General features: G+C 56.5%; 3 protein-coding genes and 1 non-coding gene across 8 annotated transcripts in view; 3 read left to right on the top strand and 1 right to left on the bottom strand.

Moving 5' to 3' along the window:
• The first annotated feature begins 891 nt into the window (after positions 1-891).
• On the top strand, positions 892-15,808 carry PRPF39 (pre-mRNA processing factor 39). Of its 5 annotated transcripts, XM_038137626.1 has the most exons (14): positions 892-972; positions 4,279-4,630; positions 4,993-5,118; positions 5,755-5,873; positions 6,625-6,792; positions 7,436-7,592; positions 8,451-8,558; positions 10,434-10,598; positions 10,907-11,033; positions 11,116-11,384; positions 11,926-12,110; positions 13,322-13,396; positions 13,977-14,097; positions 15,120-15,808. In XM_038137626.1, exons 2-14 carry the CDS (start codon positions 4,301-4,303, stop codon positions 15,168-15,170), a joined length of 2,001 nt encoding a protein of 666 aa, XP_037993554.1. In that variant the 5' UTR covers positions 892-972; positions 4,279-4,300; the 3' UTR covers positions 15,171-15,808. The 5 variants fall into 5 exon arrangements, with proteins under 5 accessions (XP_037993554.1, XP_037993557.1, XP_037993559.1 ...); XM_038137629.1 differs by lacking the exons at positions 892-972; positions 4,279-4,630 and adding an exon at positions 5,465-5,627 and having other exon boundaries at positions 5,007-5,118; positions 15,120-15,414; XM_038137631.1 differs by lacking the exons at positions 892-972; positions 4,279-4,630 and adding an exon at positions 5,518-5,627 and having other exon boundaries at positions 5,100-5,118; positions 15,120-15,414.
• Positions 11,466-11,551, top strand: LOC119702233. Its single transcript, XR_005257293.1, has one exon. It is a non-coding gene; the product is annotated as a small nucleolar RNA SNORD127 (small nucleolar RNA).
• Positions 15,809-16,983: 1,175 nt separating the features above from the next.
• FKBP3 (FKBP prolyl isomerase 3) lies at positions 16,984-21,178 on the bottom strand. The gene is made up of 7 exons (XM_038137633.1): positions 20,959-21,178; positions 20,757-20,858; positions 20,573-20,680; positions 19,938-20,073; positions 18,969-19,036; positions 17,851-17,948; positions 16,984-17,210 (listed from the first exon to the last, which is right to left on the bottom strand). The coding sequence occupies exons 1-7, from the start codon at positions 21,067-21,069 to the stop codon at positions 17,156-17,158; spliced, it is 678 nt and encodes a 225-aa protein (XP_037993561.1). The 5' UTR covers positions 21,070-21,178; the 3' UTR covers positions 16,984-17,155.
• A 139-nt stretch (positions 21,179-21,317) lies between these two features.
• FANCM (FA complementation group M) overlaps positions 21,318-22,077 on the top strand; it is a 54,047-nt gene continuing 53,287 nt past the window's right edge. Inside the window, exon 1 of the mRNA XM_038137625.1 lies at positions 21,318-21,887. Within this exon, the coding sequence (XP_037993553.1) occupies positions 21,458-21,887 (430 nt within the window). The 5' untranslated portion in view covers positions 21,318-21,457. The remainder of the gene's footprint in view (positions 21,888-22,077) is intronic.

Here is a 22,077-nt window from a genome sequence, read left to right as displayed (position 1 = left end):
AACCCCGTGACAGTGGCTGGATGCCAAGGTGGGCAAGAGGCCAAAGGCACCTGGCCTGGACCAGGAATAGTGTGGCAGCAGGGCCAGGACAGTGGCTGTCCCCCTGTGCTGGCACTGCCAGGCACCTCCAATCCTGGGATTGGCTCTGAGCCCCTCACTTTAAAAGGGACCTGGAGGGGCTGGAGCGTGTCCAGGGAAGGGAACAGAGCTGGGAAGGGGCTGGAGAATTCCTGAGGGAGCTGGGAAGGGACTGGAGAATTCCTGAGGGAGCTGGGAAGGGACTGTAGAATCCCTGAGGGAGCTGGGGAGGGTCTGGAGCACCAGGAGAATTCCTGAGGGAGCTGGGAAGGGGCTCAGCCTGGAGCAAAGGAGGCTCAGGGGGCCCTTGTGGCTCTGCACAGCTCCTGCCAGGAGGGCACAGCCGGGGGGTCGGGCTCTGCTCCAGGGAACAGGGACAGGAGCAGAGGGAACGGCCTCAGGCTGGGCCAGGGCAGCTCAGGGTGGGCCCAGCAGGAATTTCCCCATGGGAAAGGGGCTCAGGCCTTGGCAGGGGCTGCCCAGGGAGGGTTGGAGTGCCCGTGCCTGGAGGTGCCCGAGGAATTCCTGGGGGTGGTGTGGTTTAGTGGTTTAAGGGCTGCAGGGACAGTGCTGGGTGGACAGCGGGACTGGGAGGATCTCTCCAAACGATTCTAGGATGTGTTTCCCTAGGGGGCTGTATTTATTCCCGTTACCGGGCTGTATATATTTCCCCACCAGGCTCTATTTATTTCATTCCCGTGGCGGGCTCAGTCTCGCCGCGCTGCCCCTCAGGGCCCGGCGCCATTTGGCGGGAAGGGGCGGGCGCTGCGGGCGGCCGCCGCGCACGCGCGGGGGCAGGCGGGCGCGCGGGCGGTGCGCGCGCGCGGGGCGCTGTGCGCGTGCGCGGTGCGCGAGGCCCGGGCGAGGCGGCGGCGGCTGTGGCGGCCCCGGCAGGTACGGCTGAGGGGCGAGGGGCTGCGGCCGAGCGGGGCCACGGGGAGGAGAGCGGGGCGCTCCGGGAGCGGCCGGGCCGAGGGACAGCCGGGGCGGGAGGCCGAGGCGGGCGGAGGCTGGGCCAGGCCGCGCGCGGGGCGCTCCGAGCGCCGTGTCGGCCCCACGGCCGCTGCCAGGCCTCGGGTTCGCTCGAGAGGTGGACTCCGCCGTGGGGGTGTATCCCGGTATCCCTGCTGTATCCTCGTATCCCCGTTTTCTGCGCTGAACGGCCGCCGGGCGAGTAACGGGCCCGCGCGGGGCCGCGCCGCGCGGTTTGTGACGTTATTGCCCGGCCTGGGCCCGGAGAGGCCCTGACGGAGCGGGAACGGCCTCAGGCCGGGCCAGGGCAGCCCAGGGTGGCCACAGCAGGAATTTCCCCATGGAAAGGGGGCTCAGACCTTGGCGGGAGCCGCCCGGGGAGGTTCGGAGTGCCCATCCCTGGAGGTGTCCCAGGAATTCCTGGACGTGGCACTCAGAGCCCTGGGCTGGCGGCGAGCTGGGGATCGGGCACAGCTGGCGCTCGGTGGCCTTGGAGGGCTTTTCCAGTAAATGATTCCGTGATTCAAAGCTAATCCCGGCCCAGCCGCGCTGGGCGCGGGCAGCGCCGGCCCTGCCCCGGGTGGATCCAGCAGCGCCTTATCGCGGTGTGAATGGAGTCCTGGCAGAGCGCAGATACGGCTCCGCATTCCTGCTCCTCTGCAGTTTCCCTGTTTGTTCTCCATTCGCTCGTTCACGTGTGTGAGCGGCGGTCTTGTGCACCGCAGTCTTTTGCTGGCAACAGGCTGAGCCATACACGTTGGCATCGATTATTTAATACCAGTGCGTGTGTAGCTGTCTGAGACTCTGGTTCACTTCTTTAGCCTGTGTAATGTGAAACCCTTTGGAATTAACGTGAAAACCCCTGGAATTAAGGTGGAAACCCTGGAATTAAGTTTCCCTGGTGTGCCCCACCCCTGGACTTTCGTGGCCTGTTGCATTGGCTGGTGTCAGATTTTGGGATATGCTAAAAATACTTGGGATAGATTCAGATAGATATCAGATTTTTGATAGTGCCAAAAAATTTGGGATCAGGCTGGAAGGCGTTTGGCTGGAAGAGCTGTCAGACAGACTTGGTTTCGGTTTGAGGCCACGTGTGCCGATCCTTGTGAGCTTTCACAAGCTCAGACCTTGTGTGCCCATCCGTACAGCTTTTCCCTCATCCTTTTTTCCCTCCTCATCTGAAGGTGGCTGGATTTGGAGAGCTGTTTTTTTAAGGTGCAATATGTGTTCTGAATCAGCTAGAGGGACATCACACCTGCTAAACATCAGAATAAGTTTAGATCAGGAATTACTGCATTTCTAACGATGACAGAATCCATGCAGTGATTAGGGCTGATCATTAAGTCCAGCCATTCTCCCGTGCAGCCAAGGCCACCCCGTGTCCCCAAGTGCCACGTGCCCAGGGCTTTAAATCCCTCCAGGGATTTAAAAAAAAAATCCTCCCCAGGGATGTGGAGTCCAGCACTGCCCTGGACAGCTGTGCCAGGGCTGGACAGCCTTGCCATGAGGAAACTTCCCCAGTGTTCAGCATGAACCTCTCCTGGTGCAATTTGAAGCCATTTCCTCTCGTCCCATCACTAGTTACCTCTGCCACTGTCACATCACGTTTTAGAGCTGTAAATAGCCTTTGAAGTGTTTTTTCCAGTGTTGGGGCTGCAGTTTGTGGCGCTCCCTGCTCGAGCCTGCACGGGGCACCCTCAGAAGAGCAGCAGCCTTTGAGGGGTTCACATCTCTGCCTTTGCACCGGGAAAGGCACGGCGACACTCTTGGATACTTAATGTATAACTTAGTGTTATAAATGAGGTGTTTTTCTCCAAACTGTGCACTCACAGAATGGTTTGGGCTGGCAGAGGCTTCAAAGCCCATCGCGTTCCACCCCTGCCGTGAGCAGGGACACCATCACTGCCCCAGGCTGCTCCGAGCCCTGGCTGCCTGATGGTGGAGAGCAGAAATAATTTAAAAAGCCGTTATTAGAAAGCTTGCAGGGTAGAGCACGTGGACTCTTGAGCGTTGTGCCAAAGCTCCTTGGCTTGGCGAGCTCCTGGCAAAACCTGAGCTGTTATCCAGGAGCTGAGGGTGCTGCAGATAAGGGAGAGAGATTTTCCTTTCTGCACCCCAGTATGTGGCGGTGTCTTCTCCACATCCTTGAAGTGAAAACAGTGCTCTGGGTGTTGTCTCTTCAGGGTTTCAGTGTGAAAGAGCTCTGGAGAGCTCTGGGCTGGGGACTTGTGCTTTCTTTTTGAGTTCCCAAATGTGTTTGCCACCTGCTGCCAGGAGAACACAGCAGGAAGCAGAGCGCAGTGCAGCGTGTGAGGATGGGTGTGAGGATGGACATCTAGCGCTGTCCCTGATGCCAGCTGCACTCACAGCTGGGAGAGAGCTTTGTGCCCTGCAGGGTGGTGTTCCCTGGGGGCACGGGGCAGGCCAGGCTCAGTGCCCCTGCTCTGGCTCCAGGAGGGAAGGCCGGGATCAGCCGAGGCTGGGTGGCACCCAGCCAGGTCAGGCTGGCCTGGTGCTGGCACAGCAGGGCAGGGCCAGGCGGTGGCTCTTGGCAGGGACATCAGAGGCACAGTGGGAGGAAGCAGGAGTCTGTCCCAAGGGCCGGGAGAAGCACCTGGCACTGGGCGTGGGTGGGAGTGAGGGGCTGCAGGTCAGGGGCTGCCAGAGCATTTCTGTGGCTCTCTGGTGCTGCTGAGTGTGTTTGGACATCACTAATGGGGACGGAGTTGATGCTGGCATTAATTCTTGTCTTTGCTTTAGCCTGGTGTTGGGGGTGCCTTTAAACACCTGTTTATTTCACAAAGAATTTACTGACGTGCACTGACTAGGGAAATGGAATGAGTTTAGGGACATGGGTCCGTGGTGGCCCTGGCACTGCTGGAGTAGCTCGGACTGATGGTCTCAGGCAGCTTTTCCAGCCTGAATGTTTCTATGGAGTTTGAGCATAATTCTTTATTTAGAGTAAACTTCCACTGGACTCTGTGGTGGTTCACTTTCACCTCGGCAGCTCCCTACAATAGGTTTTTAGGAAGCCCCAATGATTTGTGTGTGCAGATGTGACAGTCTGAGGCCGCTGTTAGTGAGTTCTATTGTGGAGGCAGGCTGCTGCGTGAGGCGGGTGTCGTGGGGGTGCTGGTGCAGCACAGGCTGCCTGGAGCCCCGGGGTGCGCTGAGGTGCCGCTCCGAGCCCCGCTGTGCCCAGCAGCACTGAAAGGTGCCGTTCCCCAGGATCCAGTCGCGCAGCAGTGCCATGGAGAACGCGGAGAGCACGGAGGAGGAGCAGCCCACTGTGGGCAGCGAGAGCGCGGAGCCCGGCGCCGAGAGCGCGGCCGAGGAGCAGCACATGGACTTCAGCACCGAGATCATGAGTGTCACCGAGATGGAGCAGTCCCCAGACAGCTCCCCAGACCTCAACGAGGACAACACGCAGGAGAGCGAAATTCCGAACATTGAGAGCTTGCAGACCACAGATATCGAGGCTGACTTCCCTCCCGATTTTGACAAGTTTTGGAAAGTAGTAGAGGACAATCCGCAGGATTTCACAGGATGGGTTTATCTACTGCAGTACGTGGAGCAGGAGGTTAGTACCTGCCCCTTTCTCCTCAGGCTCCCTGAAATAAATAAAGATAACTAAAGTCATGGAATTCCAGTGGCACATGTAGAATGGACCTCAAGCTGTCACAGACACTGATTTGAGGCAGCTGTCCTTGCCACTGCTGTCATTCAATCATAAAATGCCAGGAGGGTTTGGGCTGGAAGTGACCTTCAAAAGCTCAACCATTTGCACCCCCCTGCCGTGTTCAGGGACACCTTCCAGCAGCCTGGTTGTCAGTGTCTGAGTAACGCCAGGCGTTTCTAAGACACTGTTAATAATTGTATTTAAAATAGCCTGACGCTGTTGCTGAGGGAAGCGCTGATGTGCTCGCTCTGTGTTTCCCCCAGAACCACTTGCCAGCGGCCAGGAAAGCCTTTGACAGGTTTTTCTCACACTACCCCTACTGCTACGGGTACTGGAAGAAGTACGCGGACCTGGAGAAGCGCCACGACAACGTCAAGCAGTCAGACGAGGTACGTAGGGCCCGGGGCCAGCGCTGCCACCAGTCCCAAAGCCACCAATGACTGTCCCACTGCGAGTCATTGGGCTGCCAGTGCCTGCCCTGCACGGCCAGGGCTCGAGGGACGTGTTTGCACGTGTCACGGCTGTGGCATTTGGAGCTAATGTTCTCTCTCTTTGTTGGCAGGTGCGTTAAACCTCTACAGTTTGTCAAGCTTTGCAGTGCAAGCCTCTGTATTACACTGCAGCTTAACAAGTAGGGCAGGGCTTTTCTGTCACTTCCATTTATTACTCATTTTCAAAACAATAATAGTTGGTTTGCTGGTCACAATTGCTCCATCTTATTGCATTTTTGGTCAGACGCTGTCAATGATGCTCTAATGGGTCTGTGCCCTATGGTCTGTACCCCAAAGCCTGCCCACACAACCTGGTCAGAATGCAGGGACCGCTGCGCTTTGAAGATCAAGACTCTGCACGTGGAGATCAGAACATTGCCATGTTCTATCCAACCTCCACCCGAATGGTAATGGTAGATTATTTAAACAAAATTCCAGTAATTAGTATTTCTAAGGTTCACCGGATAACACAGTGTTGCCTCTCTCTTAGGACCCCATTAAGGATTTGAAGTACAGTTCATGTTCTCTTCATAGGTCTATCGCCGAGGGCTTCAGGCAATTCCTCTTAGTGTTGATCTTTGGATACATTATATAAATTTCCTAAAGGAGACCTTGGACCCTGCTGATCCTGAAACTAACAGTACCATCAGGGGGTGAGTTGGGAGCAGCCTGGTACCCGTACGCACCGCTGGGATCAGGTTATTGTGGTTTTAGGACAAGGGGCAAAGTCATAACAACCTGCTGTCACTGTAAGGATTTTTAAATTAAGAGATGATGGAGCCAAATTGCACCCGAAGGGGGAGAGTGTACAGTGTGGTACAAGGGGAAAAAGCTTGAGAGCTTCAGACTGGATGTCTGAGGACATATTAAGAAATACTCAGTGCAGCATTTGGAATCCTGGGATTTAATTCCTCGGCGTTTCCAGGGTGTGGCTAGGATGTGTCTGCTCGCTGTGGCTGGCAGTGGACCTGGCTAAAGGGTTGGGCTGGAGTTTGATCAGAAGGCTTAATTGAACTGGAATCGAATCTGAACCAGGCTGCAGAATTGCTGCACAGCTTTTGGGTGTTACGCTGCTGCACCGGTGGGTTTGGAGTCTGTACAGCACAGAGGTGGTAAAGGCTGTGTATTTTCATAATACCTCGTGTTCCTGCCTGCCAGTGGCTTCTGCTGTTGCCTGTATTTGTTCTGTTGTGGAAGTGCTGGAGGCAAAAAATGAGTGTGAGCTTTCAGAATCTCTAGACTTTTCTGTAGATATCTGGCAAACACTCTGAAGTATGTAAATAATTAACATAAGTCTAGTTTCAAGGAAATGTGGATGCTCATAACCTTTAAAAGAGCCAGGACTTTCCTTCCTTGCTCTGGTCCTGGTATGCAGAAACCAGTGTAAAACCTTTCCTTTTCCAGAGCCTATGAACATGCAGTGCTGGCTGCTGGGACAGATTTCCGTTCTGACAGACTCTGGGAAATGTATATAAACTGGGAAAATGACCAGGGAAACCTGAGGGAGGTTACATCCATCTATGACCGCATCCTGGGAATCCCAACGCAGCTCTACAGCCACCACTTCCAGAGGTAAAGGGAAAGCAGGGACTTCGTGCCGTGGGAGAGGTGCAGAGCCTCAGCACAAGGACTTGGAACAGTTTGTGCATTGTTTACTTACACACTCAGGCAGCTGCACTGATTGTTTCAAAGTACTGATGCACATTCGAGCAATTTGGTTTTAGGTAAATTCAGAGGTTTTGCTATTGAGTAAGGACAGGCATTGGAAGTGTGGGGAAGAAGAGAGGATGTCTTTGAGAAATCAGAATGAGCAGTTTTGGACTTTAATACTCGTGCAATGCCCGTGTGTGCTGAAGCACCACGTTAACTGGCTAAAGAGGAATCCTGGTCAAGTTTTAGGCAGTGGAATTCTGCACTGGTAGGGACACTTGAGCTGCATCCTCGGTTAAATTGCACACAGTCCTCCCCAGATCTCTTGGTGTGGGAAGTTATTTCCTTTATAACTGATTTTGTCCTTTTCCATGGCAAGTGTTCTGTCCCTTTGGCACATGGCACGTGTGAGGGTGATGGGTGCTGGCACTTCTGGGTGTGAGCTGGCAGCACTCGGGGGCCACAAAGCAAAGCACAACCCCTGGGGATTTACAGCTGTGCCCTGTTGGGCAGCAGTGCAGCGTGAAACAGCCCCTTTGCAGCGCCTCTTTGTGGCTGTTGCTAGGTTCAAAGAGCACATCCAGAACAACCTGCCCCGAGACTTCCTGACCACGGAGCAGTTTGTGCAGCTGCGCCGGGAGCTGGCGGCCGCCAGCGGCCACAGCGGCGAGGACGGGGACGAGCTGCCCTGCGGCACCGAGGACATCACCGACCCCGCCAAGGTACTGCAGGGGCTGGGCACAGAGCACCCCCTGGCCTGCCCTGGGGCTGGGCAGGGCTCCCACTGCAGCCACTCCAGCTGTGCCCAGAGTGCTCCTACATATCAGTGCCCTGCAGCACTGAGGACATCACTGACCCCACCAAGGTGGTGGTCACGGGCACCCCTGCCCTTCCCCGGGGCTGGGCAGGGCTTCACTGCAGCCAACTCAGTCTGCTGTGGCTCCTGCACAGCAGTGCCCTGTGGCACTGAGGACATTACCAACCCCATCAAGGCACCTGCATGGGGTGGCCACGGGCACCTCTGCCCTTCCCTGGGGCTGGGCAGGGCTTCCACTGCAGCCACTTGAGCTGTGCCCGGAGAGCTCCTGCCCATCACTGCCCTGTGGCTCGTGTGCTAACAGGACAGTCCCTTCCAGTGCTGGCAGAGGTGTTAAAGAACTGAGTTAGAAAATGAAAGAAGGGGTGTACAAGACTAAGGAACAAGTAGTAATTATTCCAGGCCAGCAGATTGGGATCTGTGGTCTCAGAAAGCTCCTCATCAGCAGTGGTCTGGGCAGGTTCAGACTGTTACAGGCCTAGCAACGCCTGGAGCTGTCCAGAGGAGCTGCTGATGGTGAAAACACATACACACTGAAACCAGTGCTGACTGGGATCCAAATCCATCCTTAATCTCCAGTCGGCTTTAGCACAGGATAAAAAGCAGTTCAGCCGTTTGTGCTGAGGCACGAGGCTCCATCAGACAGTGTCCCAGCCCTTCCCGGGCTGCTCAGGGAGAATCCATGCGTGTCACTGGCACAGGAAGCACTCACAAAGGTGATACCGTGTCTGCTTGTGTTACATTTCCTGCCGTTCTGTTCTAGCTGATCACTGAGATAGAGAACATGAGGCACAGAATCATTGAGATCCATCAGGAGATATTTAACCACAACGAGCATGAAGTCAGTAAGAGGTGGACGTTTGAGGAAGCGGTAAGTGGGGTGGGGTTTGTGTGAGGCAGCATCAGCAGTGCTTTGGGAGCAGCCCTGGGAGCTGGCAATTCTGTGAAACAGCCTTAACTGAAGCTGCTGGGGGGGGATTGGACAGAGACTCAGATCGGAACAGTTTCACTTCTCTGCCGTTTTTCTTGTGAAGAGGCACCTGGTGATGTACAGATCTCAGAGCAGTGCCTGGACAGAGGCAAGGTGCTGTAGTGTTTGCTAAGCCAGTGAGTCCTGGGAGTTAGTGCTGCCCATGCCCTGGGGTGGTGCAGAGGCATGAGGGGATGGAGGGCACTCCCTTGGAAGGTAAGCCTGTGCTCAGAGGAGAGTGAAATTCCTGTGGTTTTGTATTGAAACATTACACACTTAATCAGGTAGCTTTTGTTTTGGACCTCCTATGTATAATGTATCAAAAGTAATTAATTAAACTAATAATTTGATTACTGCGAACATACAGCTTTTGCTGTAGAGTTAGGTTGGATTCCATTTGAAAAAACAACGGCAGGTTTTCATTCTCAGTCTAAACGTTTTTCTTCCTGGCAAACATGGTCACCAGTCCATGTCCTAAATTTACTTCTTATTCTAAAGAGTCCACTGTGTTACCCAGCTGGGACAGATTTTCAGAGTTTTACTGGGCTGGGTGCTGCCAGAACTGGTGATTGACTGCTCTGGGTGGGACTGGGCCAGGTGCCTCGAGAGCCCAGGAGCTCACAGGCAGAGCGGGGAGCCACTGTCAGTGAGCTCTGCACCAGTGACCCGTGGCAGGAGGCAGCAGAGCAGAGTGTCCCCGATTCCTGCCTTGGGGAGCCTTAAGCTGCCAACCTGTGGGACCTGGGAGAGCCCTGGAACTGTGGGCATTGGGCAGGAAAGGTGTGGGAAGCTGAGCATCCCCTTGCTGGCCACAGTGTGCTCCTGTTACCGCCAGTGTGTGCCCTGGAGCCCCGAGCTGGGAGGAGCTGCACGTGCAGGGTTCAGCCTGGCCATAAAGGACAGCAGAGGTGCTGGGCACAGATCCCACCCAGGGCTGGGGATTCCTTGGAGCTGGTTCCAGCAGGAACGGGACTGTGAGCTGGGCACAGTGGCCACAGAGTGCTGGGTTCCACACCAGAGATCAGTGAGGAGCACGGAGGGAGGGATTGGCTTTAAGTTTCAGGTGGCTGTGAAGAATTGGATTCTCTTTAATTACTGTAAGTTCTTCATCCATTTGTATGGGTTTGGATCTGAGAGGAAATTACAGCACAGGAGAAAGAGAATCAAATGCAATAAAGATGGTGAGGAAAAGCAGAGGGTCTCTGGCAGGATGCCAGACAAAGCAATTTCAGTTTAAACAGAGCAATGTTTAATTTTCTGTGCTGAGCTCTGTCCCACCCAGCCCCTCTTGCAGCCACCAGTAACAACACAAAGGTGCTAAACGTGTGGTCTTGCTATAACCAGATTGATGTAAATATTTGATAGGAAGTCCAGTTCAGTGCTCTGTCTTTCCTTGTCATGATTCTCAACCAAATTCTGAGTTGAATTGGTGGGCTGGGTGTCCCACAGTGAGCACTTCCCTTGTGTGGGTGAATGTGGGCGATGTCCAGCGTGCCCATAGTGTCACTGACACTGGGCTGCCTTGGCTCCCCCGGCATCTCCAAACACTTGCACTCCAAAAGCTCTCCAGGAAGGGAGGTTTCCAGCCTGGAATGTCACTGCAGTAAATCCCTTGATCCATTCCTGGATGGCCCTGGGCTGAGTAGATGAGGAGGTGTCCCTGGAGCCCTGGCTGCTGAAGTGGCAGGAATGGAGTGTTGGCTGTGTGGCTGTTGGTTGTTTACCCCCCTCGGTGGTGTGTTTGTAATCACCGGTTGCATCCTGTGACTCTTGCAGATCAAGAGGCCTTACTTTCATGTAAAACCTCTGGAGAAAATTCAGCTGAAAAACTGGAAAGAGTACTTAGAGTTTGAGATAGAGAATGGCACTCACGAGCGAGTCGTGGTCCTCTTTGAGAGATGTGTCATTTCATGTGCCCTCTATGAGGACTTCTGGATCAAGGTAAGGGAGGCAGCTCACGGCTCTGCTGGTGCACACCTTGACCTGGTGACTAACCCTTGTACCCTGTGGAACGTTGTTCATCTATAACTATATCTGTTGCATTAGGAGATGGTCTGCTTGCAACCAGATTTGACTGCTGCATTTGCCAACTGCGTTGCCTCTCTACGTCCTTCCTTACAGAAACTAGTCTAGTGGTTCCATAAAGGTGCTGAATGGGTTTAAACAAAAGAATTTTATCGTTCTGGCATGTTCTTGGAGGCAAATACAAGCTTTAACCCGGCTGGTCTCTGCTCTGTTTCCAACCCTAGTATGCCAAATACATGGAGAACCACAGCATCGAGGGCGTGAGGCACGTGTACAGCAGGGCCTGCACCATCCACCTGCCCAAGAAGCCCATGGTGCACATGCTGTGGGCAGCCTTCGAGGAGCAGCAGGGTAAGGGCCTCGCCTCTCAGGGGGCTCTGCTGGGGGAGCTCTGGCATCTGCCCCGTGCTAAAGCATCTCCCCGCTGTTGCAGGCAACATCGATGAAGCCAGAAGGATCCTGAAGACGTTTGAGGAGTGCATCCTGGGGCTGGCCATGATCCGCCTGCGCAGGGTGAGCCTGGAGCGCCGGCACGGCAACATGGAGGAGGCGGAGCAGCTGCTGGAAGATGCTGTCAGGAATGCCAAGTCCATCAGCGAAGCCTCCTTCTATGCCATCAAACTCGCCCGGCACCTCTTCAAAGTGCAGAAAAACCTGCCAAAGGCAAGAAAAGTGCTGTCAGAAGCCATAGAACTGGACAAAGTATGTGTCCCCTCTCGGCCGTCTTACCCAAAACTCAAACCACCCCGGTGTCTTTCTCTTTCTGACGCGTTTTGTAAAACTTGGCAACAGTGATGACAGGTGTTGTAACTGGATGTAATGTCCCATTACTGCATGGAGACAACAGTCCCTCTAAACTGATGTTGCCACGTCCCAGCTTGGGAATCTGGGAGTTTGCACCCTTTTCCCATCAGAAGCACAATGTGCTTTGCGCCTTAATTTTAATTTTTAGAATCTTAAACGTTCTCGGTGTGTTCGGTGTTACTGGGGGCAGTGTCAGGTGGTTTGGTGTCAGCACAGGAATATCTGGCGCTCAGATGCTGCCAGCAAGGTGCAGCACCTGGCTTTGTGGTGTTGGTCACTTCTGGTGTGTGTGTGCAACAAACCAGCCCAGGGGGAGGAATGTCATTGTGTGTCATGGTGTGTCATTGTGTGTGTTGGTGGGGTGAGCTGGGGTGTGTAACAGAGTGAAATACCTGCTGTGAGGGTCAGGTGTGCACCTCCTAACGCCTGTTCTGCACAGGAAAACACCAAACTGTACCTGAACCTGCTGGAGATGGAGTACAGTGGTGACCTCAAGCAGAACGAGGAGAACATCCTGAGCTGCTTTGACAAGGCCATCCATGGGGCCTTGTCCATCAAAATGAGGATCACGTTCTCGCAGAGAAAAGTGGAATTCCTGGAAGATTTTGGGTCTGATGTGAACAAGTAAGATGTCCTGTGGGCAGTGGCCAAGCTGGAGTCACTGGGAGAGGGCTAGAAAAAGGGTGGGGTTAGTGGCTTCTGTAAATTATTTCCTTTGTGCCATCACTCTTTGTGGACCAGCTGCTTTTCTAAACCAGCCTCCTGGTGTTCCACAGGAATAGATTTGTGAACAGGAGTAGATTTTTGTACAGGAATCTCTTTTCAGATAACTGCCCCTTTTGTCTGAAGTGCCCAGCACCTCACTGAGCAGAGCCCTGCTGCCTGCCAGCTTTTCCTGGGGTTGGTTTCCCCTTGCTGAGCCCTGGGAAGGGAGGTGCTCCCCAGGGCAGAGGGACAGGTCTGTGACACAGGTGTCCTTTGAGACTGTGTTCCCTGGGGGCTGCTGCTTGTTTCCAAAGCTGCACTGCTCAGATTTGTCAGTGTTCAGCACGGCCAACAGCTGTGCGCTTCTGTGGGCGGGTACACCAGAGATGCAAGTTTTAAATTCAATGCTAAAATATATTTTTCCTCTTAATTGTCTATTGTTTTTATTTAATTTTGCAGCTAAATAACCCGGAAGGATTAATGACAAGTCAGTTTTTCTGCTTTGTATGTTTTTAACAATAGCTGTCCTTAGATTCTGCTGCCTCTGCAGGGCAGCCAGTCAGTGCAAGTTTAGCATCTGACACAGATCAACACAAAGAATTTTGCAGTTCCCAAATAATCCCAGAGCACAGAATGAGTACGAGGAGCTCTTTCCACCCAGAGCACGCTGTCAGAAGCTGCAGGTTTTGTGAGGTGCTGCAGATGAGGGGGTGTTTCAACATTTGTGAGAATTTTAGCCAGGACTCTCCTGTGCTCTGTTAACCACACTTGTTCTTCCCTGTTGGATGGGCAAAGGCTGGAGATGCTGCTCTGGGATGGGAACAATTTCCAGTGTTTAAATGCTGATTCCCACATCTCTGAGCTGCTCTGAAGGAGCAGCTGAATCACAAATCACTTCTAGAAAACTTCTTTATAAAAGAGCTTGATAAAAGCTGCATGAAGTGTGAGGGGAGTTGAGCAGGTTGGGAACTGGAGCTGTTGTGAACGGAACCGAGCTGGCTTTCCCCTGTTGATTTGGGTCACTCATTAGAATGTGCCACGCTGCAGTTTGCTGGGTTGTTACAGTTCCCAGTAGGCATTGCTCAGGTGTTTCTAACACTGCAAGGCTTGACTGGCTGTGCTCTCCCCAGGCTCCTGGATGCCTACGACGAGCACCAGGCGCTGCTGAAGGAGCAGGAGACGCTGAAGCGGCGGGCGGAGAACGGGTACGGACTGAGCCCAGCTCAGGGCAGGGCAGGACAGCTCTGGGGCAGGGCAGGGAGCAGCCTCACTGGGAGGGCTTCTTTAGTCTGTCTGTCTAGGTGTTTGCCAGCTTTGAGCCCCCTCTTGTGAGAATAGAATCACTTTATTGTAGTCCCTTGAAGTGGGTACTAAAGAGAGCTGGGCTGCCTTAAATATTCACAGAATCGTTGGCATTGGAAGGGACCTTAAAGCCCTAACCCCTGCCATGGGCAGGGACACCTTCCATAGGCTCTGAGCTCCATCCAGGCTGGCCTTGGACACTTGCAGGGATGGAAACAACTTTGGAAAATAAGTTTTGGGGTGGTTGAATTGAGTTGTTGAGTCGAGCTGAGCCAAACAGTGCTGATAAAGTAACTCAGTCTGTGAGCAGGAGCGTGCCTCTGCTGTCCCACTTTGGGCACCAGCTTTAAACCCAGCCTGTTCTGCAGCACGACCCAAACTGTCCTTCCCTCACCCCGATTCCCTCCCCCCGGGCCGGGGCACCCAGCTGGGCGCAGTTGGAGCTGCCCGGCGGTGCCAGCACAAGGCTGTGTTCCCCTGCAGCTCCGAGGAGCCGGACGAGAAGAAGCTGCTGACGGAGGAGGCAGGGCTGGCGTCGGCGCAGCTCATGGACGGGGACATGCAGGTCAACCAGGCCGCCTACAACTACAACGCCTGGTACCAGGTACGGGGCAAACCTCAGCTCCTGGGGGTGCTGGCACCTCCTGGGCGTGCTCCACGGGTGCTCAGTGTCCCTGTGCGGAGCGAGGAGCAGTTTGGTGGCTGTCCTGTCACACAGGGAGGACGGCAGGGCTGTGGTGTGTGGAGCTGTTGTGCCCAGACTGGCCTTGGGGTGCCTCTTTCCTGCGTGCCTGGGTAGGGACTGTCCCCAGGCAGTAATTCCTGTAGTGCCTCGGGATGGGTTCTGCTGGCACCCAGCACCAGCAAAATCAGCTTGGCCTCTGGGGCTCTTCCTCCAGGGCGTTTTAGCTTGGAATGGAATTGTTGAGGTTGCAAAAGCCCTCTGAGACCATCCAGGCCACCGCTGACCCCTGTCCCTTCTGCCACATCACTGGCGTTTTTAAATCCATGGAAGTTTTGAGGTGGTTTTATGGAAAGCATTGTTCAGACTGCAGAGCCCCCGGAGCAGGGAGAGCAGTGGTACGGCTGGGGCCCGAGCCCTGCTTTGGGATTGTCCCCAGCCAGGTCGGGAATTCTCTCCCGAGTCAGGCAATGGCAGTGGGAGCAGCCTCATCCAGCTCACACTATCAGTGCTAGGCCAGGAAAAGTGCCCTGGGCTTCACACACAGCGCTGCAGGAATGGCAGCCTTGAGGCTGGGCCAGGGAGGCTCGGCTGGAGATCAGGGAAGGCTCTTGGAACAAGCCCTGGAACATCTCCCCAGGGACTGGGCAGAGCCCCAGGAGCACAGGGAGGCCCAGGCTGGGCTTGCTGGGGTGTCTGCAGGCACGGGCTGCACTGGCTGATCCTGTGGGTCCCTCCCCGCTCGGGACACTCTGTGGGGATGAGGATCCTGTGGCAGCCCCCTGTGCTGCCTCCAGCCCTGCCTGCCCTGCCTTCCCGGGCTGTTCCGAGGGAAGGGCAGCGCTGTGCTGCTCTCGGGGCTGCTGGGGAGCTGGGGGGCTCTGCTGCCCCAGGCCCTGCTGGCGGGGACGGGTGGCTGATGCTGCTGCTGTGTTTGCTTCCAGTACAACTACCAGAACGCCTGGAATTACGGACAGTATTACCACACAACCTGATCCCCGGGTGTGGAGTTCACTGTGCTGCAGTTTCAACAAAGATGGAATAAAAAAAAAAAATTATATTTTTCTAATTTTGGGCTGTGAAGGAACTGTCGTGCCACCTGCTTTTGGTCCTCTGCATGTGACCCGAGCTGCTGCTCACGGGGTATGTGTGAAGCAAGATTCGTGCGCCGGTAACTGATAAATGGTCTCTGTACAATTCTCATTTACCATAAATGATTTTTTTAATTCCCTGCACTAATTTATGGAGTGTCGGAAGAATTCTCGTGGGTCTCACGATTCCGTGAGTGAGTGGGCGAAGCTCTGGGGGTTGGGTTGGTTTTGCCCCGGAGCTGCTCTGCTGGCCAGCCCTGGCCCGGGGCTGGAGCCAGGCTTGTCCCGCTCCCAGCCCAGCTGCAGGGAGCTGCTCCAGGCCCTGGCCTGGGATGGGGCCTGGGCAGAGCTGCCACACAGGTTCCGTAGCGTGGGAGGGGCAGGGATTAAACCACCTTCATTCTTTTTTAAAAGCACAAACTGTGTTTGGGATGAGTTTTGTATTTAGAGTTTTTCATGTACACGGTGTGAGCAAAACTTTTTCATTTTGATCAAAGTGATCATTCCCATTTTTGTAATAAAAACGAGGAATTCAGTAGTGCTCTGAGCTTTCTTGGACTGCCTCATTCGAGCCAGGAGGGAGACGAGAATGCCTGAGTTGAGCTCTGGTGGTGTTCACAGGAGGGGCTGTGGCACAGGGACACCTGGCAGCACCTGTGCAGCACCCGTGCAGCACCTGTGCAGCACCCGGATCTCTGCCAGCAGAGCTGCTGTCAAATAATGGAGCGGGAATGCTGTGGGACTGTGGGGCAGAAAGGCTGTGGGGTTGGGCTCCACAGGGGCAGAGCAGCCCTGGCTTGGGTGTGGGGCCATGGGATTGTGGGGCAGGAATGCTGTGGGATTGTGGAACAGCAATGGCTGTGGAAGTGTGGGATGGCAATGCTGTGTGGGCCGGTGGAGTGGGAACGCTGTGGGATTTTGGGATGGCAGTGCTGTGGGACTGTGGAGCAGGAATGCTGTGGGACTGTGGGATGGCAATGCTGTGGGACTGTGGGACAGCAGTGCTGTGGGACTGTGGGACAGCAGTGCTGTGGAATTTTGGGATGGCAGTGCTGTGGGACTGTGGAGCAGGAATGCTGTGGGACTGTGGGATGGCAGTGCTGTGGGACTGTGGAGTGGCAGTGCTGTGGGATTTTGGGATGGCAGCGCTGTGGGACTGTGGGACAGCAACGCTGTGAGATTTTGGGATGGCAATGCTGTGGGACTGTGGAGCAGGAATGCTGTGGGACTGTGGGATGGCAGTGCTGTGGGATTTTGGGATGGCAGCACTGTGGGACAGCAGTGCTGTGGGACTGTGGGACAGCAATGCTGTGGGATTTTGGGATGGCAATGCTGTGGGACTGTGGGGCAGCAGTGCTGTGGGATTTTGGGATGGCAATGCTGTGGGACTGTGGAGCAGGAATGCTGTGGGATTTTGGGACAGCAATGCTGTGGGACTGTAGGGCAGCAGTGCTGTGGGACTGTGGGGCAGCAGTGCTGTGGGACTGTGGGGCAGCAGTGCTGTGGGACTGTGGGGCAGCAGTGCTGTGGGACTGTGGGGCAGCAGTGCTGTGGGACTGTGGAGCAGGAATGCTGTGGGACTGTGGAGCAGGAATGCTGTGGGACTGGGCTCCACAGGAGCGAGGGAGCCCTGGCAGGGTGTGGCCCTGCTGCTCTGGGGGCTCTGCAGCGCCCGGCAGAGGAGCGGGGGGAGCACAGACACAAAGAAGGGAGGCACTGGCAGGTACAAACTCTGCTTTAGTGGCGGGGCTGTCACTACAGCAGCGGGGCGGGGACAACACTCAGCACTCATCTCCACAAAGGCACCGCTGTAACCGGAGCCGGAGTTACAGCAAGGCCGGCAGGACGCGCTCTGGCAGGAATGGATTCCCAGCAGCACAGGGAATTCTTCATTCAATATCCACCAGCTCCACTTCAAAGAAGAGTTTAGCGTTTGGTGGGATCCTGTTGGCAAATGTTAAGGAAACAGAAAGGAAACAGCCCCTGCAGTGACCCCGCTGCTTCCCGGCCTCTGCCATGGCCCTGGGATGGCCCTGAGCCAGGGGACACCCCGGATCCAGTCCCACGGACACACCCTGCTCCTCACTGCCCTGAGCTGCCCCAGCCTTGGCTGCAGGTGTGGGGCAGAGGCTGGGGAGGTGACGCTGTCCCCCTGTCACAGGGCAGAAGTGTCCAGGCAGCCCTTCAGATCACAGGACTCCAGCACAGGAGAACAATCCCTTCCCCTCCTCCAGGAGGGTTGGGAAACGCTGTGGGATCACTCCTGCACCCCCACTTCAGCTGGATCCCAGAGCCGAGTGTAACTGTCCCTGCTCCCGTTCCCCTACACTGGTTAGGATCCCCATCAGGCAGAGGCGTTTGCAAGCAGCTGGAATAAAAACGCAGGTGGACAACAGCAGCAGGCTCCCCCTGCACGGGTTATTCCCCAAAAGAAAAGGGCAATTGCACCCCCAGGAAATGCCCTGAATTCCCTGAGCCTGCTGTGAGTGACAAGGGAACCCCTCTCCTGCATCCCCATCCATAAAGCACCTCCTCGCCCCCAGCACCCCCGGGCTCCCTGTGGAGTCAGGTCACAGAAGGATACTTGGCATCGGGCTGCCCCTTCTTGCCGTAGCCCCACTCGGGCTCGATCTCCAGCTGGGCCTTCTCTCCTTTGCTCATGGTCAGCAGGGCCTCATCCCACTGCAAGGACAGAGCAGCTCCAGCCCGTGCCGGGACGCGGCCACTGCACTTCCCGGCTTCACTGGGGCTCCCAGCAATGCCCACACAGCCCCAGGCACCCGCCCCGGCCCTGGGACACGCTGCGGGGGCCGTTCCCTGCTCCCACAGCAGCCCCGCAGAGCAGGGCGGGCCCAGGCTCCCCCAGAGCAGAGCAGAGAGGGCCCAGGCTCCCCCAGAGCAGAGCCGAGCGGGCCCAGGCTCCCGCGCTGGGATGGCAGCAGGGAGCAATGGGAATGGGCATCCCAGCAGCAATGGGAACAGGCATCCCAGCAGCAATGACACCAGGGAGCAAGGGGGACAGGCATCCCAGCAGCATTCCCAGCCTCATGATTCCCTTCCCAGGGAGTGGTGCTGTGCCACTGAGGAAAGGCTCTGGCACCCTCAAACCCGGCACAGACACGGGGCTAAACCCGGCACAGACACGGGGCTAAACCTGGGTCACTGCTGCCCACGGACACAGCCCCTTCCCAGCTCCAGCCCGTCCCACACCAGGACTGTCTCCTGCCCAGCCTGGAGCAAAGGAGGCTCAGGGGGCCCTTGTGGCTCTGCACAGCTCCTGCCAGGAGGGGACAGCCGGGGGGGTCGGGCTCTGCTCCAGGGAACAGGGACAGGAGCAGAGGGAACGGCCTCAGGCTGGGCCAGGGCAGCTCAGGGTGGGCCCAGCAGGAATTTCCCCATGGAAAGGGGGCTCAGGGCTGGCACAGAGTGAAGCCAGGGAATGCCAGCAGGGATGGATGGAGCCCTGGGATGCCATCAGCCTCAGCTGCCGTGAGACACTGACAGGGCTGATCCCAGGGAACAGGGCCTGTGTCCCAGCTCTGCCTGACGAGGGAATGACTGTGGAGGAATGTTCCACCCTCCCAGTGCAATCCCCTGCAATCTGCCCCCACGAGAAACACAACCCAAAAAAGGGCACCCCAGTCCTAAAGCACAGCATGGAACTGCCCGGGGACTCAGGGGGACCCTGAATGCTTTACTTACACCTCGGATCACTTTTCCTACGCCAACTTTGAAACTCAAGGGCTTGGCTGCTTTTTTCTTCTTTGAGCCTGGAAAAGAGTTTGATGTTCATTTGCCTCAACACCACAGCAGCACACTCCCCACTTCTGTAGCAAGCTGCCATTACGATCGTGCTTTATATTAATAGCTGTTCTTCTGATTTTATTTTTAGCCCAGTATCAGATTTTCAAGGGAAATATTAATGCTGTGCACTGGAAACATCCTTAGATGTTCAAGCTGCACCAAAGCATCCTCCAAACCCCAAAAGCTCATTCCTGAACTACTCCAGGTGACTGTACAGGTTATGGACATGTGAAGGAACCAAGAAAAGCCCACAGGGGACATACAAGCATGAGGAGCTACACACAGTATTCCAGCGACTCTGGAATGCTGTTCCTGAGTGCGGGACATCACTGCTGGGACAGCCTTTCCAGTATTGCACCATTTCACACCCCTCGACCCTCTGACCTGTCACAAAACACCAGCAGGGAATACTGCACACCACAATACTCAAATATTCCCATTCCAGCGCCTCCATAAATAAAGATTTACCACAGAATGGCCCCGAGATGTGTTTATTTAGACAAATCCAGGACACTGCTGCTGCTGGAGTTCCCTAGGCACCATCTCCCCCGCAGATTGACTCCCTGCATTCCACATTCCCGGGCCTGGAATGCCAGAAGCCAGGGCTGGCAGGATGCAGCCCTGTCACTTGACACCAGCCAGTCCTAAAATACTGCCCTTGCTAGCTCATGGAAAATCAGGGCCCGGGTGCTGCAGGGCAGCTCAGCAGCACCATGATAAGGCTGTTTGTCAGGAATGCTCCCAGACACACCTTCCAGGGGCAAACCCCTGCCCTCATCTGCTGGAGGAGCCCAGGTAATTCCCTCCAGGAGCGTTTTCACCCAACCCCAGGAGTTTATCTGCACATCTGTGTATCCATAACCTTACTTGATTGAATATTGGTATCGAAGACTGTGCCATCCTGCAGCTTGCCCGTGTACCAGCAGTGGACAGTGTCTCCCTTCTTTGGGAAGTTGGTTTTATCTCCCTTCTTCAAAATGGATTTTGTGTACTTTGGTGGCCCCTAAGGTATAAAAAGAGAGTTATGACTGGTGGGTTAAATAGTCCCAGATACCCAAGACTGAACAACCACTGAGTTTAAGGCATAAAAGAAGACACTGTTAGAGAATGATGTGTTCATGCTACTGCGGGGCTGCAACACTCGGGGAAAACGCAGCTCAAGGTTAAGGTGGGGTATAAACACCAGATTTCTTGCTGTAACCAGGTTTTTGAGGACTTAGGATCACACAATCTCCTGAGCTGGAAGGGACCCACAAGGACCATCCTGGCCCTGCCCAGACCCCCAACAACCCCACCCTGGGCATCCCTGGAGCGCTGCCCAAACCCTCCTGGAGCTCTGGCAGCCTCGGGGCCGTGCCCATTCCCTGGGCAGCCTGGGCAGTGCCAGCACCCTCTGGGCAAGAGCCTTTCCCTGATCTCCCCCCAACCCTCACCCCGAGACAAGCCACCCGGATAATCTGATTTTCCAGGCGAAAAACGCGAGTCGAGGGCATCGCACCAACCTCCTCCACAGCCTCCTCAGCCTTCACCGCCTTCCCCTTGGCCTCCTCCGCCTTGGCCGGCTTCGCCTTCTCCGCCGCCTTCTCGACGCCGTCCGTGCCCTTGAAGCGCTGCGAGGGGAAGGATGAGGAGCCGCCTGCACGGCCCCGGCCCTGCCCGAGCCCAGCTCCATCCCCGCGCCCTCACCTGCGTGTGGAAGAGCTGCGTGTAAGCCGCGATCAGCTGCTCCTTGTTCGCCGTCTTGGCCACGTTCTTCACCTGCCCCAGCAGCTTGTGCTCCGCCAGGAACTGCGGGACACGCGCCACGCGTTGAGGGACATAAAACCCGACCCCGAGCCCCGAGCCTCCCCCACACGGCTCCAAAGGATCGGTTATCCCGCGCCATTACCGCCTGCGCCGCGTGCTCCTGCAGGAATTTGATGATCTCCTTCTTGGCCAGCGCCTCGCTCCGCAGCTCCTCGGCGCTCCAGGGCTGCGCCGGGCCCGCGGCCGCCGCCATCTTCCCACCCGCCTCCCGCTCCTCCTCCGGGGAGGAGGGCTGCGAGCCGCCGGGCAGGGAGAGGGGCGGGCCGGGCCGGGCTCGGGGGAGGCTCCGAGGGCGGCTGCCCGACCGTCCCCTTCAGCCCCGGCCGGCGCCCGGCGGGATTGCGGGGAGGGGCGCTGAGGGAGGGACAAAATGGCGCCGCCTCGGGGCCCGCCCTGAGCGAGGGGAGCGGCGGCGGCAGCCGCGGGATCTGCCCCGGCTCGGCGGGCGCCTCGGGGCGAGGGGAGGGCCGGGGCACGGCCGGGGGAGGCGGGAGGGAGGGAGGGGAGGCGGCTCCCGTCCCTCTGGGCGGCGGTTTCAAGCGGCGGAGGGGCAGGGCTAAGATGGCGGCGCGCGGGGCAGGATGAGCGGCGGCGGGCAGCGCACTCTGCCGCAGGTGTGGCGGGCCCCTGAGGGCAGGGCCCAGCGGAGGGACGCGGCCGGCGACAGCGATGACGAGCTGCTGCTGGCGGCCGCCGCCGCCGCCGACCCCGGCCCGGCGCAGGGCTTCAGCGAGGCGGCGGGCTCCATCTGGATCTACCCCACCAACCTGCCCGTGCGCCCGTACCAGGAGCGCATGGCCGGCGCCGCGCTGCTGGCCAACACCCTGGTGTGCCTGCCCACCGGGCTGGGCAAGACCTTCGTGGCCGCCGTGGTCATGTACAACTTCTACCGCTGGTTCCCCTCGGGCAAGGTGCTGTTCCTCGCCCCCACCAAGCCGCTGGTGGCTCAGCAGATGGAGGCGTGCGGCCGCGTCATGGGCATCCCGGCCCGGGACATGGCGGAGATGACAGGTACGGCTGCTGCCCGCCTGCTCCAGGTGTGAACAGCCACAGCACGGGCCGAAATAAAGCATGAGAGCTGTTTGGAGGGCTGGCTGTTGGTTTGGCCGTAGTTAAAGCCCCAGGTCGCCTGTATAAAGGGTGAAAGGCTGCGGTGCAGCCGTGTGGGTCACAGCGTGCGCGTCTCTGCGCACACAGAGCG

This window comes from Motacilla alba, chromosome 5, assembly GCF_015832195.1.
Source record: "Motacilla alba alba isolate MOTALB_02 chromosome 5, Motacilla_alba_V1.0_pri, whole genome shotgun sequence".
In the NCBI taxonomy this organism is placed as follows: domain Eukaryota; kingdom Metazoa; phylum Chordata; class Aves; order Passeriformes; family Motacillidae; genus Motacilla; species Motacilla alba.
The sequence above is the reverse complement of the archived record's forward strand: the minus strand, read 5'-3'. Positions and strand labels throughout refer to the sequence as shown.

Bases quoted from the DNA above. Each gene is read 5' to 3' on its own strand.
- PRPF39 (XM_038137626.1), top strand. From the start codon at position 4,301: ATGGAGAACGCGGAGAGCACGGAGGAGGAGCAGCCCACTGTGGGCAGC. The intron at 5,119-5,754 runs GTACGTAGGGCC...TTCTCTTCATAG, and splicing joins ACGTCAAGCAGTCAGACGAG to GTCTATCGCCGAGGGCTTCA. The intron at 5,874-6,624 runs GTGAGTTGGGAG...TTCCTTTTCCAG, and splicing joins ACTAACAGTACCATCAGGGG to AGCCTATGAACATGCAGTGC.
- FKBP3 (XM_038137633.1), bottom strand. From the start codon at position 21,069: ATGGCGGCGGCCGCGGGCCCGGCGCAGCCCTGGAGCGCCGAGGAGCTG. The intron at 20,859-20,958 runs GTAATGGCGCGG...CGTGTCCCGCAG, and splicing joins AGGAGCACGCGGCGCAGGCG to TTCCTGGCGGAGCACAAGCT. The intron at 20,074-20,572 runs GTTGGTGCGATG...TTTATACCTTAG, and splicing joins CTGAGGAGGCTGTGGAGGAG to GGGCCACCAAAGTACACAAA.